Source organism: Zingiber officinale, chromosome 2B, assembly GCF_018446385.1.
Source record: "Zingiber officinale cultivar Zhangliang chromosome 2B, Zo_v1.1, whole genome shotgun sequence".
In the NCBI taxonomy this organism is placed as follows: Eukaryota; Viridiplantae; Streptophyta; class Magnoliopsida; order Zingiberales; family Zingiberaceae; genus Zingiber; species Zingiber officinale.
Genome location: NC_055989.1, coordinates 80,658,723 through 80,677,256, shown reverse-complemented (window position 1 = coordinate 80,677,256; position 18,534 = coordinate 80,658,723). Strand labels below are relative to the sequence as shown.

General features: G+C 35.2%; 1 protein-coding gene and 1 long non-coding RNA gene across 6 annotated transcripts; both read left to right on the top strand.

The window, feature by feature from the left end:
- The first annotated feature begins 2,942 nt into the window (after positions 1-2,942).
- Positions 2,943-9,108, top strand: LOC122046008. Its single transcript, XM_042606478.1, has 4 exons — positions 2,943-3,186; positions 3,271-3,388; positions 3,476-3,589; positions 8,767-9,108. Exons 1-4 carry the CDS (start codon positions 3,179-3,181, stop codon positions 8,938-8,940), a joined length of 414 nt encoding a protein of 137 aa, XP_042462412.1. The 5' UTR covers positions 2,943-3,178; the 3' UTR covers positions 8,941-9,108.
- Positions 9,109-9,308: 200 nt separating this feature from the next.
- On the top strand, positions 9,309-17,986 carry LOC122046009. 5 transcript variants are annotated; one of them, XR_006130162.1, is made up of 6 exons: positions 9,318-9,571; positions 10,002-10,065; positions 10,163-10,253; positions 15,846-15,980; positions 16,082-16,172; positions 16,274-17,986. It is a non-coding gene; the product is annotated as an uncharacterized LOC122046009 (long non-coding RNA). The 5 variants fall into 5 exon arrangements; XR_006130164.1 differs by having other exon boundaries at positions 9,309-9,363; positions 9,449-9,571; positions 15,846-17,986; XR_006130161.1 differs by having other exon boundaries at positions 15,846-16,172.
- The last annotated feature ends 548 nt before the right edge of the window (positions 17,987-18,534 follow it).

The window sequence follows — 18,534 nt, the reverse complement described above, 5'->3', positions numbered from 1 at the left end:
TCTCAATGTGGGACTAAAGTTCCATTTACAAGGGAGCTTCTATCCTCTTCCACATCTTCTCCATTCACACCTATTCAACAGGCCTATGGTGGTAGTAATGATAGTGGCAACCGTTGTTTGTGCTAAGTAATAGAGGGGAAACACAAGACTGTCCTATGTGGTTGAGTGACCTATAGTGGTGGTGGCGGATAGCCAGACGGTGGAGGATCGGTGTCTGACAAAACAGTGGTAGCGGCAAGGGCGCGCGACAATGGCATTCCTTGTGGTTGTAGCAGCGACGACGACTAGCACGGTAGCACACAACTACCCAGACACAACGATGGCTGGTGGTGGCAATGAGGGAGAAGAGGAAAGAGCCTCCAGCGTTGGCTGCTTGCTTGGATGGAGAGGTTACATTGATATCGGGCATAAAGGGTGACCGCGACGGTAGTGCCATGAGCTTGGTCAAGGGTGAAGGATCGGCGATTTGATGAGGGTGAACTGCGGGGCCTATTGGAGGAGAGTGTGAAGTGTTCGGAGGAACCGATGTCGTCAATCTGGCGGTAGAGGGCGCTGTCGGTTGCTCGCTTTGCCGAACTGTGTCGCGGGTGCGCGAGGAGAAGAACAGTGGAAGAGAAAATAAAACATAGGGTTTGATTAATGAAAATATTTCAATCAACTCCTACTTTCAATGACTATTTCAAATAGACTTTCTCTTAACCGTTTACACCATAAAATATAAAAAGAGTCATTCAAAATTTAAAAAAATTCCATAAATTTCTATTAATTCATATAAACTTATTTCTCTATTACTTATAAATTTTTGTATTTTTACTTTTCGAAATAAATTCATTTAGTTTAAATTTTAATCATTTAAATCATTATCCTCTCTCTCTCTATATAGGGAATTAGGCAATTGGAGTCATAGTCGGGAACTAGACTATTGAACTCTTAGCGGGGCTAGATATTGGAAGACCTAGTTGGGAACTTGGTAATAGCAGGGCTAAATAATGAAAAGCCCTAATTGGATGTTAGACAACGGAAAATCTTAACTAAAGGTTAGGCAAGAGAAACTCCTGACTAAGGTTAGGTAGGGGAAAGTTCTAATTGAGGTTTGGCATGTGAGAAATTTACTAAGTGACTAGTCCTAACTGAATATTAGGAAAGGAAAAAGTTCAAGCGGATTAAAGGTTGATCATACACTTGACACGAGATGAAAAGTCTAAGTAAGTCAAAGGTTGACTGAATACTTGATGAAGAAGTTCTGCAGGTCAAGGTTGATTATATGTTGGGTAAAGGAAATTCTAAACTTGGATTCTTGGTATTTAAGGTTGGGTAATCGATTAGAGCCCAAGATAATCGATTAGAGTAATCAATTGAGAGCTGTTTTCACGAAGCATAGAAGAGTGCTGAATCGATTAGGTCAATCGATTTAACATAGGTCAATCGACTAAGATAATCAATTGGACAATTTTTCATGAGAGAAGAGAAAGATATGGAATCAATTGAGATAATTGATTCAAACTTTGGTCCAATCGATTGAGCTTATCGATTGTGGTTTTTTTATGAGAGAACAAAAGTCGTTGAAATCGATTTAACAGCTTCAATCGATTAACTTAATCAATTGGAGTACTTTTTGTGAGAAAAGAAAATTTCTGAATCGATTGAATCAATCAATTAGAAGCTGTTTATCGATTGGTATGACTCATTAATTAATTGGACGAGCGAAAAAAACTATTCTGTAGGGTTTGAATGATCGAGCTGATATGGTAATCAATTAGAGATGAGGCCAATCAATTAGGAGACATCGAAAGAACCCTATAAAAGAGGTTTTTGTGGAGTTTCTTCATGGCCGATTTTTGAGGTTTTGGTGACAGGTATTGCTATACTTATCAAGTATCAAGAGGTTAACCAAGATAAGAAAAGAGCAACTAAAGGAAAGTTCATTCTTATAAAGTCGCTCTCGATTTCTTATGTAATTTTATTTGTATTCTCGTATTTGAGTTGGTATGAAATTTCTTCATCTCTGGAAAAAAGATTTTTATAGTGTCATACCTGTGAATGACGAATAGACTCTTACATTAATCATTTCCAAAAAAAAGATGAATACCAAATAAAATTTAAAATCGTAACAATTAAGAGCTTTTCTTCAAGTTTTCTACTGTCATTTAAGTTTCTTCAAGTTTTCTACTGTCATTTAAGTTCAAAAGAAGCTAGCTACTTTTGTTCATACATATCCTAACTTAACCAACTGATCACCCGTGGTTATTAACATAAACCATCTGATAAATTTATTTAATAATTTTTTTCTCCAAATTTATTAGTTTAATTATTAAATAAATATATTTCATTATTTATAAATTACTCCATAGCCAAACTCTGATTAGTTTTTGTATAATTTTGATTTAAATATGCTAAGGTCTCAAATTTAAATCAATTTAAATTATAGTTCTCATCCGACAATTCAAATGGAATTAAAATTATTTATATTTTTGAGGTGAATTCAAATATCAAATATACAAAATTGAATGTGGTTGGATTTGATTCAGTATAAACTTAAAAAAAAAAATTGATTAACGTAGAGCATGGGGTGATTGATTCGGTCTCATGAAAATTTTTTATATGTCATCAGGATAAATTGGGAAGTACCAGTCGAAGAAATCAGTATCTTTTAATTGCGTGTCCTATTTGGAGGAAAATTTTCTATAAATTTATTATAGTTGAGATTCGAATCATGAATATCTGTGTGAGAATTTAGATATCTTACCGTTACATCATAACCCTGAGACAACTTTTCACATTATTTGTGCGTGACACGTGATCTCTGTCGACCGGTAACATAGAAGGGGTGGTCTGAAACTACGTTGCAAAATTTAGGACTTCTTTGATTTTTTATCATCCTTAGAAATTTGGTACCGCTTTGATTATTCTAAAAGCCTGAAGAAATTTTGAATTTTCTCCTATTTCTCAGAAGGTGTTTCAGTGTTTGGATTATGGTTTAGGGGACGAGGGTTTTTCCGTCTACATAGCGAAAGGTAACGCCCTTCTTCCCTCCGCTCTCTTTGCCGACGCATCGAACTACGCCGCCGCTTCCCATCCTTCTCGTATCCTCTCGTCGTCCGGAGCCAGCTCCCTGCTCCTGTTTGACCAACCAAACCCTAGCTAGGTTTCTTCCCCTTTCGACGCGCTACATTACATTATGAAAGTGTAAATTCTCCCTTTCCCAATGAATTCTTTCGTTATGGTTTTGTTGATTCACGATCGCGCACGGTCGTAATTGATGCGCCACAGGTTACAGGCAAATGCCGGGACTCTCACCAACTATGAGGTTCTCGAATTTCTACGCGGGAGAGGCGCGACGAGCGACCCTATGGGGTGCCTTGGTGCGGCTGCGCCTTCCGAGTGCAAGGTAAGATCCAACGTACTTTGAAGTGAATTCTCCAACCCTGTTAACATTGCTTCCGTCGCTGAGTTACAAACCGCTGCTTGTAGTCAGATAAAGGAATCAATCAATGAGTTTTTGAATAAAACCGAAAAGTTCAAACTTGCAAAAGTGGAGAAGCTCAATATCATAAACCTGCGGCCATCCAACCCAGCTATTATTGATACGGTATGTCTTCTTGTTTTAGTTTTCATTTTCCCCACTTTATATAAATATATATATAGCATTATACTTTATCAGCTTGGGAAGGTGTGATACTCGATGCACATTTATCCTTCAGATCATCATCATTGATTACGTGGATTAATTACTTACGTTCATGTTTTGATCTGTGCAAATCATTTCCATGCAATACCTCATCATAGTGAATTCACTTATTACCTCATTTGAAGAGTACGGCCTAATTAGCATTATTAAGTGTTATTATAATCTCCGCTTATCCTACCCACCTTCTTTTGTTCTTAGCTTATCTGGAACAAAAAATCAGCATTAGAAATTGATTAAAGAAGTTGAGACTTTCACATTGAATAGGCAGCCAACTTAAGAAATCATATGCTTGATTTTATTGACTCTCTTGTAAAAAGTAGGGTAAAGCTGCGTACAATGGATCTTTCCCTGGGACCTCGTATGGCGGGAGCTTCGTGCGCGGGGCTGCCTTAACTCATGATAGATGAGGCTTACTAGTGTGGTTGGGAGCTTCACTTTCATACTTTTTGGACGCTGTCTATGACAAAGCTACCTGTTTACCACTTACTGAGAACTTGCATTAAATGGCTAATTAGATGTCAGTATATCATACACAATAGAAAGATATAAGCATGTTCAATTTAAGATGCCAATTTCTGTGTCTAGAATTTGAAGAATGCCAAAAAACATTGACAAAGATGATTCTAGTACAGGGAGGATTTGATAGTTGCTCCATGTGATTATTACTTAATATTTTTTATTTGGCTTCTATAAGACCTAAGCAAGGACAAGGTTTAAATGATATATGTAGGCAATTTGTGGTAGGGCTATATTTTAATCCATATGTAGTATGTGGACAAACATGTGGGGCGCAAAAGCGGTCGTTTTAAAGAAATTAGTCAAAAAGCTTATTTTTTTTAAGAATTAATAATAATATAATTGGCATCTACTATAAATAATACAATGAGAATCTAATGAGATATTCGTTATTAACTCTTACCAATAGACAAAAAAAAAGTGTGAAACTAGAAATTTCCAAAGAAGCATAATGATTAAGTTCCTTGTAACCATCACACTCTTTTCTCTCTTCATATTACCAAGTTTTAATTAATTTCTACCTTATGATATAAGCGAGCTTGAGATACTTCTTTGTTGAGATGACTCATTAACTCACAACATTTTGAAACTTAATGCAGTAAGCATGATACAAGTAATCACTTTTTTTATTTACTCAAATAAACAGTCCATTTTACTTGTTGAATCTTTTACGATCAATGTTTCTCTTTTCCTTTTTACTTTGTTGATACTTTATGTTGCAAAAGATTAGATATACACTGGACTAAGTTGTCTTTTCAGCTTTATAATAGAATATATTTTCAGTCTATTTAATATTTAGTTCACGCTATCTAGTGCTCATTGAGCTTAAAGGATTTACTTCAGAGTAACCAATAATAAATCAAAGTAGAGAAACCTAAGTCAATTACTTGAGTTGATCTGATGATATGTTCTTGAAGAGGCATGGTTTTAAATGCACACTTAACTTGATATGGAAGGGAGCCACTGCCATACTGTTGTTCTACACCTTAGCGAAATCATAAACTGATTTTTTATGAACAATAATTCCTTTGTTGTACAGCTTAAAGAAGTCCTAAAATTTCATGTATCTTTTTCCATGGTCAGCATAGTGATGACTAAACATTTCCTATTTGGAGTTTATATAGAAAAATCAATGCACTGAACTAAAGAGTAGTAGCCTATTGGACAGACTCAAATAGGTTCGTGCTTATTGAATTGAATGCTAAAGATGCATTTGTTCATTGCAAGGAGAAAGTTATGAATATTTCAGGAATCCTGTATATGTAAGATATGACAAATTAATTAATAAATGTTATTGGAGAAATAATTTTATTGGATTTTTCGAGAATTTTAGAAAATTTATGAGATTTAAACGGATGAATTTATAAGCTAAAAAAAGTTTACTTGGAATAACCATTTAAATGGGAGTTAAATTGAGGAATTAACTTAGGATTTAATTAATTAAATCCTAACTATCATTTCCCTAATCGCGTCGATTTCCCCTTCTTCTCTTTTGATCTCTTCTTGATCCTAATTGTCGATCGCCCTCTCCCTTCTACTCTCTACGTCGTCGCCGACCGCCACGGCCCGACGCCGGCCACCAGCCGCCGAGTGCCACCTGATCTCCCCTCTTCTGGAGTCTCCAGCCGACCATTGCGGGTGACCAGTGCCCCCTTTCGAGCCTCTCCTTGCTGAGAAGCTCAACGTCGGCCGCCGATCACCGATCGACCAGAAGCAGCAGCATCACCTCCCTTCTTCCACGCGACGCCGACCGTCGGGCTCTCTCCCGATCTCATCGATGTTGGTGCCGCTCCGCTTGATCACCGCGCTGCCCTCCTCTGCCCTAGCTCAGTTCCACAGTAGTCACCACGGATTCTTCTTCCTCTTCTCTTGATTTCCTTCAACCCGATGTCGTAGTGCCATCGCCGCCCCTCTGCCTCGGTTCACCACCACAACAACTTGGATTTTATCAGAGAGGAGGCTATGGATCTAATTTGGGGTAAGACATGTTTGATATCAGATCAGCAAAGATCTAGTTGCATTTTTCTGTATTGGGATATTGTGCTTAATTGGTTGGCCGACCACTGTAGATCCGGTCACAGTTTTCTGGCAGCAGCTTCTCCTAGCTCAGCGATTGTTTTCCGGCAGCGAGTTTGCGCCGACCGTGAGTCAACACTTGGGCAATCGGATTTGGGTAAGTCATGGAGGTGATTTCGTGTATAAATTGGATTTGATTTTAGTTGTGGGATGATTATGGTTGACGTTCGGTTGAACCTAATCTAATCATTTGGATGGATTATATTAGGGTTTATGAGGGGAAAAGTCAGATTTAATTAAGGAAATTGTGAGTAGCTACTTGTTTCGGAATAAGATTTAGTTTTTTGTAATATATGTAATTAGATAAATTACACATGTGACGCATGTAGAGTATGTACGATAGGGGATATCTTGTTGACTGTGTTAACATGCTGATTATGCATATGTTGTTGAGTGTACACATGTTTGGTATATATTATGAGAGTCACCATGTTGACCGACCATTTGTATGTTGTGTGTGCACATGTGTCGGGGTGTACTATTGGAGGAAACATGTTGGTCATACCTATGTTGTGCACACGTGTTTGGTGTGTACTATTAGAGGAATCATGTCGATTATACTGTTGGGTGAGCACATGTGTCTAATGTGATTCTTGGAGGTATCATGATGATTATACTTATGTTGTTTGGTGTGTATGTGTTGATGTTGCTACTGATTATATTTGTTGATTAGTAGACACCTGTTGGATCTACTTGAACCTATAGACTTAGGTGATTGACAGATCATGTACTAGGGGTACTTATGTGGATTGAGATGTTGCATTGATGATGATCATGTCGGTATCATGATTATTTATATCATGTCCATCATTGCACTATATGCATGCTGACGATCATTGCTCCCTTGTGGTATGAGCTAGTCGACAGTCATATATATGCATGTTGACGACCATTGCTCCCTTGTGGTATGAGCTAATTTGATGACCATTGCTCCCTTGCGGTATGAGCTAGTCATTAGTCATGTTAGCTTCCCATTCGACAACGGAGGGAGAGTGGTAGCTTGGAGTGGAGCTAGTCCTGTCATGCTCACTCGACCGCTTAGTGTTATACATTGTCCGCCTCGGCCACTCGAGAATAGTGGTATCTGGAGGGTAGTACAGTTGTCAGGAGCTAGAGCAGTCAGGGACCTCGATGCTATGTAGTTAAATAGCTACTTAGCAAACTGCCTGTCTCGGCCACTCTATAGTGGTATTTGGAGGGTAGTACAGTTGGCATTGTCCTGACCTCTCGGCCACACAGGGGTTGTGGTGCCTTGAGGGGTGGGCGGGAGTGACCATGTTGCATGCACGTGCATATTGCATATGATACGCGGTGCATCTTTCAGAAATATATCTACATTTGCTTGTGATTGTTGCACATGCTTGAGATATGATTGTTACATATGGTTGTCATGTTTCATACATGTTCATTTGTCATACATGTATACGTCGTCGGTTATATTGCTCATGTGTTATGAACAGATCTGTTGTTGATCCCTAGTGAGTTTATTGATCACTATATCGTATGAATTGGTTCCAGATTGGGTATGTGCATTTATTATGTCAGTTATGGTTATGTGCATTGATTATGTCGTATATAATCATGTCCTTATTTTCCTGTTGAGACTGTATACTTTGATCTCCATGTTTTATATAGATCATGCACTATTTTGTCTATTACCCACTGAGTCACCCACACTCACCACCTCATTTGTGTATTGCCATTTTTCCTCAAGTAGCAGGTAGATGATTGTGGAGTTGCTTGGAATATCATATCTGCCGGTCCCATGTCATATCGGAGAATGATCTTTACTTTGCTTTATGTTTTTCTTGCATTTTTTTAGATTTTATATACTTGGCATTGTAATATTTTGTCGTGGACTTGGTGCCTAAGGCTACTTTTATCGTTTGTTATTTGTTGTGTAAAGTCTAGTCAACTAGCATCCTGTCATTTTGATTTATGAGTTTTCCTTGCTTATTTCCAGCCGTGTGGGCTGTGTATACAACTGCGTGGTTGTTCATTCAGCCGTGTGAGCTGTATATTAAACTGCGTGGTTGTGTTTTATTTTCAGCCGTGTGGGCTGTAGGTTATTATTATACTTGTACAGCCGAGTGACTATGTATTCAGGTTTCATTTGTCACTATTACCGGGTAGAGACTCCTTTGGGGCGTGACAATATAAGAATCAAGAGCTGGCTTGGAAGTTGGAGCATATGTTGGATTATTCAAATTCCAAAAACTTTTTCCTAATGCAATATGCCCTTTTTAGGAGCTCTTATCCAAATGCATCTGCTATTCCCTTTTGTATTTGATTCAATACCGTGAATGATTTACTCAATTTGTCAAAGTGAAAGAACTTGTACCACAATTAAATTTTCAACTGGACCACTTTAACCTAAATCTTTACCATTTTATGTAAGTGATTAACCTCAAAATATTCTGGTTCATCTCTAAATATCTCCTTTTGTTCCTCATATAAATTTATCTGTTGCTCTTTTACCTTTGCAGATTATAGAATACGGTGAGAAGTGTCTAGCAAAAGACGACGTTAAAGGGATAGACGAAGTTCAGGGACTTGTGGATCTAGTGCTGGAGGTTTTACCACCACCTTCACCAAGGTCTGAAGATGAGATGCAAGGTCAGGAAGAGATGCCCACTGAGAAAGCAATGGATGAAGATTAGTTTTGTTTACAACAAATTCTTAGTTCAATGCTCAAAAGCGATTGTACATGGATTTCATCATGTAAGCAACCTGTACCCTGAATTAATGAAGTTTGCTACTGTAAAAAGACTAGTGTTAAGTTATTAATTGAGCTACTGTTTCTGATTTTCTTGGACAACTGAAATATCATTTTGGAGATTCTCGTTTCATCCAAGAAGCAATACTTGTCAATAAATTAGTGTTCCCTCAACATCATTAGTCCCAATTCATTATTCTTCATTTTTTTCATCTGGCCTAACAAGTCAGAATACATGCACTGTTTTAAGTTATTCCCTCAGCGCTCCTGAATTACAAATAAGCTCAGTGAATATACGAGTGATGGACTTGACAGGCTAAAGAGGAGGTACAAGATCTAGGAGGCAGGAGACGATCTACGAGTATTTGTATGTGAGCAACTTCAAGTCACTACATTGATAATTTTGGCTGGACGTGCCTTGAGTTCCTTAACTGTGGGTATTACAATGGAAGGATGGTCACAAGGTGCTCACGATGGCCTTCAAATTGTCGCAAGCATCCAATTAGCTGCATTTGTGACTGTAATGTTCAACGACTTGTATAAAGGGAAAAACAAAATTCTATACAAGCAGCAAGGTACAGTTCAGAAAAAATATTACTATTCCTTGTGATATTCTACATCTACCAATTGGAGATCAAGTACCTGCTGATGTTTTTTTTTTAAATATCTGATTATTCGTTTCTAATTAATGAATCAAAGTCTAATAGTTGAGAGTGAACATGCCTGTGTTATTGCAAAGAATTCTTTCTTATGAAGCAGAGCAGGAGGTAGAATGGTGACAATCTCTTATCCTAAACCTAGAATTAAAGTTGACAGCATGGTATCTCACGCTTAATAACTCAGATAACATGCTGTTTTGTGCTATTTATGTACTTTTTCACCGACACTAAGCATGGGATGTCGTCTCTTTCACCCACCATGACCGAGGTCTATAGGCCTTGTATGTCAAACATCAGTTCCATTGTTTGTATGGCTTGTAGCACATCTGCACTTTCTCCTTTATAGGTCAACATTGCAAGGCGGCTAAAGAAAGAAGGTGACAATTTCTCCAGGTGAAGTGCTCTGTGAGGTGGAAACTTTAAGTCACCAAACCCGCCTTCACACATTTTAAAGTTATTCAAATTAGTTTATTTCCCTTTATTTTAACTATGTCAAACATTCATCAGGATAAAGCCACAGCGGAAATAGAGTGCATAGAAGAAGGATTTCGTGCCAAGATAACATGGTGATGGATCTAAAGAGATAAAAGTTGGTGAGGTAATTACATTTATGATTTATCTTTTACCCAATTTTAGTCTTATGCTCTTGCTTTAGATTTTGTGAGGTTTTAATTTTCAATTAGCCTTGGATTTAATTTGGAAAATTTCCTCGTCATCCTTTATGGTTTTAAAGCTATGACTTATGATCCTTGTTCCTGTTACTGCTTTCAGCACCACTACATTTGTACTCATTAAGGAACTCTTGATTAAGTAATGGTTGCTTTTATTGTTATCTGTGGAGTATGAATCTTAATCAATATCGTAGATATGCTACTATTTTGTTACGTGGAGATGCACAACAAGTTTTGTGTGTGATCTCGTGATTCACCAAAGACTACATAAGTCATGGCTGCTGCTTGAATATTGTCAAACTAGTTGCATCTATTTTTATATTGTCTACCCTTCCACACAATTTGATTGATCTTATCAGATCCAGGAAGTGGTTGACTAGATTGGATCAACATCACAAGGGGCCTATTGTATGTCTAGGTGAAGTTGTTAAGGCTGCAGATCACACAGGAAAAGTACACTATCTTGTAACTTAGTCCTCAGAATATCACCAATGTACTGATTATAGTTTTGTTGTGCTATCGCTATATACCTTACCAATTAATTTCATCTTCCAATGTTTGGAACCAGAAACTGTGTTTGAACATCTTATGGTCTTTATATTGTTTTTAAATTACTTCAGATGATAAAGAAGCTTTTTGATTAAAAAAAAAAAAGCTTCTATAACTTGCTCTGTTGGAACAAAACACTATTATGAATTTTGGCTAGCCAATCACTATATGTTCTATTCTTAAGGTACAACATCTACTAATTTGTTCAGCTTAATACAAGTATAACATGTTCAGTTCTTGAACAAGTAAATTTCTTGCTCAAAACTATGACGACTCAATGTCATGACCTCCTCAACAGCACTACAATCTCTTGTGATCCTATTAGGCTGGTACCAAAATTTTGATGGGAGCAGTTTAGACAAGCTCATGCCATCATAGTATTACTCATAAGAGACACAAAAGTAATGATTCTAATGTATCTCACTGCAAATACTAACTATATCACATTTGGAAGGTTACAACTTACAAGATATTTTGCAAATTACAAACCATGGATACGTGGGTATTAAAATTCTTAGGTGGTTCCCTATAAAGAAAGTTATAGTAATAATTCCTTTAGCTATCCAAAAAAATAAAATCCTACGCACTCTCTTGTCAATAACGTAGAGGCAAGAGATGGTAGCTAGAATAGGAAATTGATTGCAACATGTAAAGTTACTAACTACAATACTATAAAAATCTCCGAATGCTTGAATACATTCTCGAATCTAACTGAATACTGCTAGCTCGCAATCAAGAGTATGAGTATTACTCTGTGCGCTCCTAGGTAATTATAATATGGAGCATAGGATTACCTTGTGTCTGCTCCAACTTGAAAACATAATTTTGTATAGTTATTGGTGGTTTAAGCCATGCAACCAAAATTGCAATGATCCATGGATAATCGAAGAGAGCTTATCTGCAACCAGAGTATGTCATTTTGTATCAGTGCCAAGTTATTTTACAATGTAATTCTATTTGACTATTGACATAATTGGGTATCAACATACCTTAATCAGGAACTATAACAAATAGCATTTGAACCTCAAGTACAAAACACCATATATGAATAATAACTAGCATGTTATTAATATGAATAATAACTAGCATGTTATTAATAACAAAAAATATTGCAAGCAAACCAAGAAAAAGAAATAGATACACTGAAATTATTCCCAACACTACATCACATTTAACATAACGACTACTTGAGATCAATTTTACCGAACTCAACCTATAAAATGCTTGTATTGAATTTGCCACTTATGATAATTTCTCTCCACTAATCTGTGCCAATCATCTTTCCTTTAACCTATCAAACACAACAAGCCTCTCTTTATTTAACACTATATCATAACCCAACACTAGCCTACCTCTCTCACCCTAGTCCTTTGACAATCTACACAAGTGTTTTATGACAACAGCTGGTGATCTCATTCCTCCCATGACGATTTCAATCACTTTGTTCCAATTAGTCTTTTCAATGTAGAATCGCCCAAGATAGTATCCATACCTAGTTATGATTGTTTGTCTGATTAGTTGCTCAATTGAATCAATACCACATCCTTTGTGGATACTGTTGTTTACATCAAAAGACAAATAGAAATTGATTGGATTCACATTTTACCCTTTAACACATCAACCAGATGAAATCACGAGCAGAAGACGAAACAACTCATTTGATAAATAACTATAAAATACTAAGGTTCTCATTGGATATAAGTTGCCAATGAAACTTAAAGCATGTCTTAAAGTTATGAAAAAATAGCATGAATAAAATTACTTTTAAATCTAAAATAAATTTTTTAATACAATAGTTTTGATATCATATTAAAATTTAAGAGGAACCTCAATCAAATTACAATTGGCAAAACATTTATATATATGTTTTTGTGTCATTAAGTCCTCAACATTAGAATGAAATTAAAGAGGCAGAGGGTTTTGCTTCATCTCACTAATTTTTTTAACAACCGACTATTGTTAAAATTGATTGTCCAAAATAGAAATTTATTGATCAAATAAACAACCCATCAAAAAGTGGAAAATTTTAACAATTAAAGTTAATTAAGCTATTTAATCAACAAACTATGTTTCCCTCTTGACACAAAGTTTTTGCACAGTTTATATAATCAAATATATATATATAATTAATGAGTACGGTTAAAATAGAATTTATCATTGAATCAAATTTTATAATTTTTTTTTGACTAAGGAGTGTTAGAATTTTATATTAATGATATTAAAATAAAATATATAGTAATGAATGAGGAGTGAAATTAATATTTTAACAAAAAATATTAATTAAAATTTAGTTATCTGATTATAAAATTAATTAGAATGAGATTTCATTCTAATTAATGAATTTTATTCCAGATTGTTTGAAAAGTAATTAGGATGGTTATCTTATAATTAATAATATTAGATTAATTACATTGGTGAAATTACTTATGATCTTGTCATTAATAAAATTATTAATGAGGTATAATTATTGATAAAATTAATGAGATTAATTTATATTTTAATAATTTAAATGTCCAAATATGGATATGCTCAATTAACAATTATGGTTTCATTGATAGTATTAAATTTGGGTACAATTCGGTGTGACTTTGAATTCATGTATGTTTGAGTGTACAGAAATTTATAAACCACATATGATACATGAGGAGCTAGTCTCTACAAGAGCTGTGTAAAAATATTCTTCCACACAATCTTGGCACTAAAAAAATAGTATTAGACAAGTATGTAAATCCATCTTGCTAAAATAAAGACATTTACTTGGAAATTTTATTGAGGAAAATTGGAATATGTCGTATAATAGATTAATTAATTTTGATATACTGAGTTCTTAATCCTTTGGATTTTGGGTTAATTATATTGGCTCGTTTATCCACTTTCATTTGGTGCCAGTGGTTAAACCAATTAATTCAACATTTTTATATAATCCTAGTTTTTGGTTATAGTTAGATAACATGGCTTAACATTAGAAACATTTACAATCCTTACGAACTCTAAGTATTTTCTAGCAAGTCATATTCTAGCGTTTTCTTTGAATCTATATCAACTTCTAATGTTTGTCTTTTTACTAAATTAATGTTTTGTTCACCTATGAGGCATGTTTCTATTTTCTAGCTTAACTTTATTGTGTTCTCAATGAATGAATGCATTACATTGGTTGGATCAAGTGTCTAGTACTTCAAAATTATATTATTACTTTTATATAGTGACGAACAAAAAAATATTGCATGAAATATGAATTGAGGTTTAATTGTGGTTGTATTTTGGATTTATATCGCTGGCGCAACTAAAGACAATTGAAACCGGAGGGATGCTTTAAGGAAATGTTCAAAATTGTTTGAACTTTTGGTGAGTCAGTGTATTGAAGCTATGCTTCCTTTTGCTAGTAAAGCATTGGCAGAAAATGACAATAATATAATCAACGCTGCCTCTTTGAAGTGCAAGTTCAATGAAAATATAAATCGACTGTCACAACTCTTGGTGTAGATTTTTTAGAATCAAGTGAAGTTATGAAGTTGGTTAGTTCTAAAGGATACTTCAAAGGATCTTCTATGCCAGCATTTGATGGTATTGTGAACTGCGACCTTGTTTTATGTGCTCTTGGTGGACTTATTGCTCACCTATCAGTACTAATGGTGAGAGTAGAAAATTTTCTTAGTTTGTCTATTTTGGCGCTACCTTTATCTGCCAATTTATAAAACTTTGATTTGGCTTGATTGTAATTGAGGACAATTAGTTATATGGTTTTAAAACTAGTTGGAACTGTGAAACCCATGGTGGTTCTTTAATTATGAACCATTGTAGGTTTTTTTCTTGTTTAATATTTTCCTCTTTGTTTCTTGAGGTTATTATTTGTTCTGATTATTAATATTTTTAGAATTAGCTAGATAATACTTTATGCAATGGAGAACTCTTTTCTTACCATGTATATAAAAATTGTTTGACAATGGATGGGCAGACTCTACTTGAGATTTTTAGCAATCATAATGACGGTGGGTTGTCAGGTACATGGTCATGATTTTTGGCTTAGCTCTTGATTCTTTGCTTGAGAAATTGATATTTTCATTACATGCATGTATGTCTTCTGGTTTGATAAAGTTGATCAGTCATCCTTTGAGTGATATTACTGGTAGCAATCATCTGCTTGACATAGTAGAGGGATTCATAAATAATTCAGAGATAATATCCTTGATAGCTGGGTATCTGACTAGAATTTTAGATATTGATAGATTATTTGGACGAGTCAGTTCATCATCCATGCTGCTTTTTCCATTTGTTGGAGATAGGATAAGGAAGCAGCGGGTGCATCATGGATCTGGGTCCTTATAATTCCCATCATGTCACGAGTAATTTTTTTTATTTAATTATAGTTTAGATGTCATTTAATACTAGATGATGAATATTGCTTTGAGTATAGCTACTATATGCTTTTGAGTTGAGCATCATTTGAGAAGCACTTTTTTTTTTGAAAGAATCAGACTCATTTGAGTGATGGTGGGTTACCATTTTGTATGTTAATAAGAGGAGTCTCTTATTAGTCAACTTTTTTAATGTTTGCCCATTTAATAGATTATTCTAATAGGCAGCAGCAGGCTAGAATTTGATTTGTTGTCCCTTAACTATGGCTCGTTCCGTCCAATTGAATCATACACTATCATTGATCATGACATTAAAGAATTTTCTTCAGGGTGATGAGTAAGGTTGTTGTCAAACTTGATACAAAGACACTTGTTTCTAGGGTTTGTTTTTGTGATCATGCTTGTTCCAGTTGAAAAATGATTTACTGACAAATCTTTGACAATGTTTACAGCAAATTCGTAGACTAATTTAATAAACAACCGTATAATCTGTTATTTAAGGATGAATAGGCTGAAGAAAATTTTTACTGAAGATTGTACGAACATTTCATTATTGATAACATACACAATATTGAGGTGATAAACACTTATATCTTACCTTTTATACTGTTTCAGATAATGGGAATGGTCTGGTTCCTAATGAGACGCACCTTGGAAATGACTTAAAAATTTAAACGTCCTTATGCATTGTTGTTGACTGGACCAAATATGGGCGGAAAATCCACATTGTTGCGAACAACATGCTTATCAGTTATGTTGTCCCAAGTTATACTAGAGGAAATTCAGCTGCACATATGTTACTTGAAGCATTAAAATGTTATCTCTTCATCTCCATGTTTTCTTGTTTGCAGCTGGGTTGCTTGGTACCTCGTGAAGAATTATCTTCTGTTGATACCATCTTTACACGTTTTGGTGCGACTGATCGAAACATGTCCGGTGAAAGTAAGTGGGTCATATATTTTTACCCTTGCAAATTTGTAAATTTTAACACGCTACATAGAGAGTGCTATATCTACTAATCTTTTAAATTGGTCTTTTGTTAGGCACTTTGTATGTTGAATGCTCAAAAGAAGCATCAGCTCTTTATAATGCTACCAAAGATTGTCTTGTTTTTTTTTGATGAGCTTACTGGGGGAACGAGCACATTTGATGGTTATGCGATTGCCTGTGTAGTAAGTTCAATTATTTTATTTTGGTGCATGTGTACATACATAAGTAGGAAAAGCCGTCCCAGGGGATGGGCAGATGGTCATTGCATGGGGCGTTCAAGAGATCTAGAAGTTACTTCCTGACAGCGAAATGCTTGCCAGTTTCATGTCCTCCCCCATGCAATAGTAACTGTTCAAAGGCAAAGTCATGATTTACCTCTCTATAAATGGCCATGGGACCGATCGTGTGAGCATTCCGGGATCAGTGTATGACCTTTTGCCACCATAAGTAGGGAAAACCAACTTAATCCTATTAGACAAGAAGAACATATCGTAGATGACACTTTTTGATAGTTTTGATCTTGTTTGCGGCAATTGACCAAAGGACGTATTTAAAATTGTAAACTTTTCCAAAGACGTACCTAACTTTTAGATTTCCTAAAGAGCGTACTTGTTTTCTATTTTACCCCTCCCATCAATCACTGTGGTGTTGATTTCAAAGAACAATATCACAGTGGCGCTTTTCTTTCGAAAATCAACCTCAATTTGGTTGGATAAACTCTAAAATCAGTACCACTGTGGTGCTATAACAATAGCGTAACAGTAGTGTTGATATTTGAAATGCAACATCACAATAATATTATTCTTTGAAATCCAACACCTTTTTAAATATAGTAGTGGTTGGCAGGATGAGTAAAATGAAAAATAAGTATAGAAATCTAAAGTTAGTTGCGCAGTTTGGGAATTCCGTAATTTTAAATGTGCCGTTGGGACAATTGCTTTCTTATTTGAATTACGAGTAGAAAAGTTATATTAATTGGTTGATAGGATTGTTTTAAATTATCAAAAAGCCTTGAAATAATGACTTTGAACTTTGTTTTTTTATTGCTTTCGTTGTCCATATGTTTCCTTTGTTTTTTGCACATGGTACAGCCATCTCACCTAATCATTATTTTGTATTTAGTATGTACCCATATTCAACGTAAAAGTGGTAATTTAGAGTTCACATGTCAGCCTTTAAAGTTTAAACCCTCTGCTATAATGTTTTTGCATCTCTTAGAAAAAGTTTGCTGCAGGTTTCTGTTTGCTGCCCACTACCATTCACGTACGAAAGAAAATGGTTCACACCCTCATGTTAGCCTATAGTAGCACATGGTCTTACTTTAATGGCAGTTTAATGGCAGGCCTCCCTAAGCAAGTTGTTGAAATTACCGCAAGTGCTGGCCCAAAGATAAAACAGCTGATCAGTCGAAATTTCACTCCGCCCTGCATGAGGAATGGTTGAAATCGCTCTGAGATATTTCAAAGCACAGTGTAAGTCTGAGTGATGAAGACACATCTGATATATTTTACTCTGTTTGTGGCGCGAAATGAAGAGCTTTTATAAACGCCGGTAGTATCTTCCGATCACCACATCTTATTTGACATGCATTCATTTTGAATACATTTCCGACAAGGCTATTGAAAGCTTGCATTTTTTTTTTTTTTGCATAGATGCAGTGCATTTGCGTTGGAATATATCGTGCATTTTTTTTTGTAATTAATACTTAAAATGCAGTATTAAGCAATGTATTTTTTTTTCTTTTTACCGATAATTTGTCATTAGAAAGGGCCATGTTTGTTCACAACAATTTATTTTTGCTATTTTTTATTTAATGAATTAATTTGGATGTGTATATTAATTTTCTTTTGTTGGTATGAATTTGTAAATTGTATGAATTTTAGATGGTTTGTTGTTGTTTAATTGATTTGAGAATATGATAATTTTATTTAGCCTCATTGACTATTCTCGAGGATGATCTATCTAGTCTCACGGAAGTTTTCTATCGGTCATCATGGAAAATGAGAAGTGCATGTGGCGGTCAGTCTAGAAGCCTAACATTCTTTGATTGCGTCCTTCATTTGGAAGAAAAATTTATGTAAATATGTCATAGTTGGGAATTAAACCGTAAATATCTGGGTGACAATCTGAATGTCTTACTTGAGTTTAATTGATTTGAGAATATGAAAAAATAAGGAGAGATTTTATTCTCTTGGTGCTCTCCAGGGTATGGTAAACGTTAAGATATTTTAATGATTAATGAAGCATTTAAAGTTTGATTTTCAATTATGATGTGTTGTAGAATTAATTTTTTTCTGGCCTAAAAATACTAGTG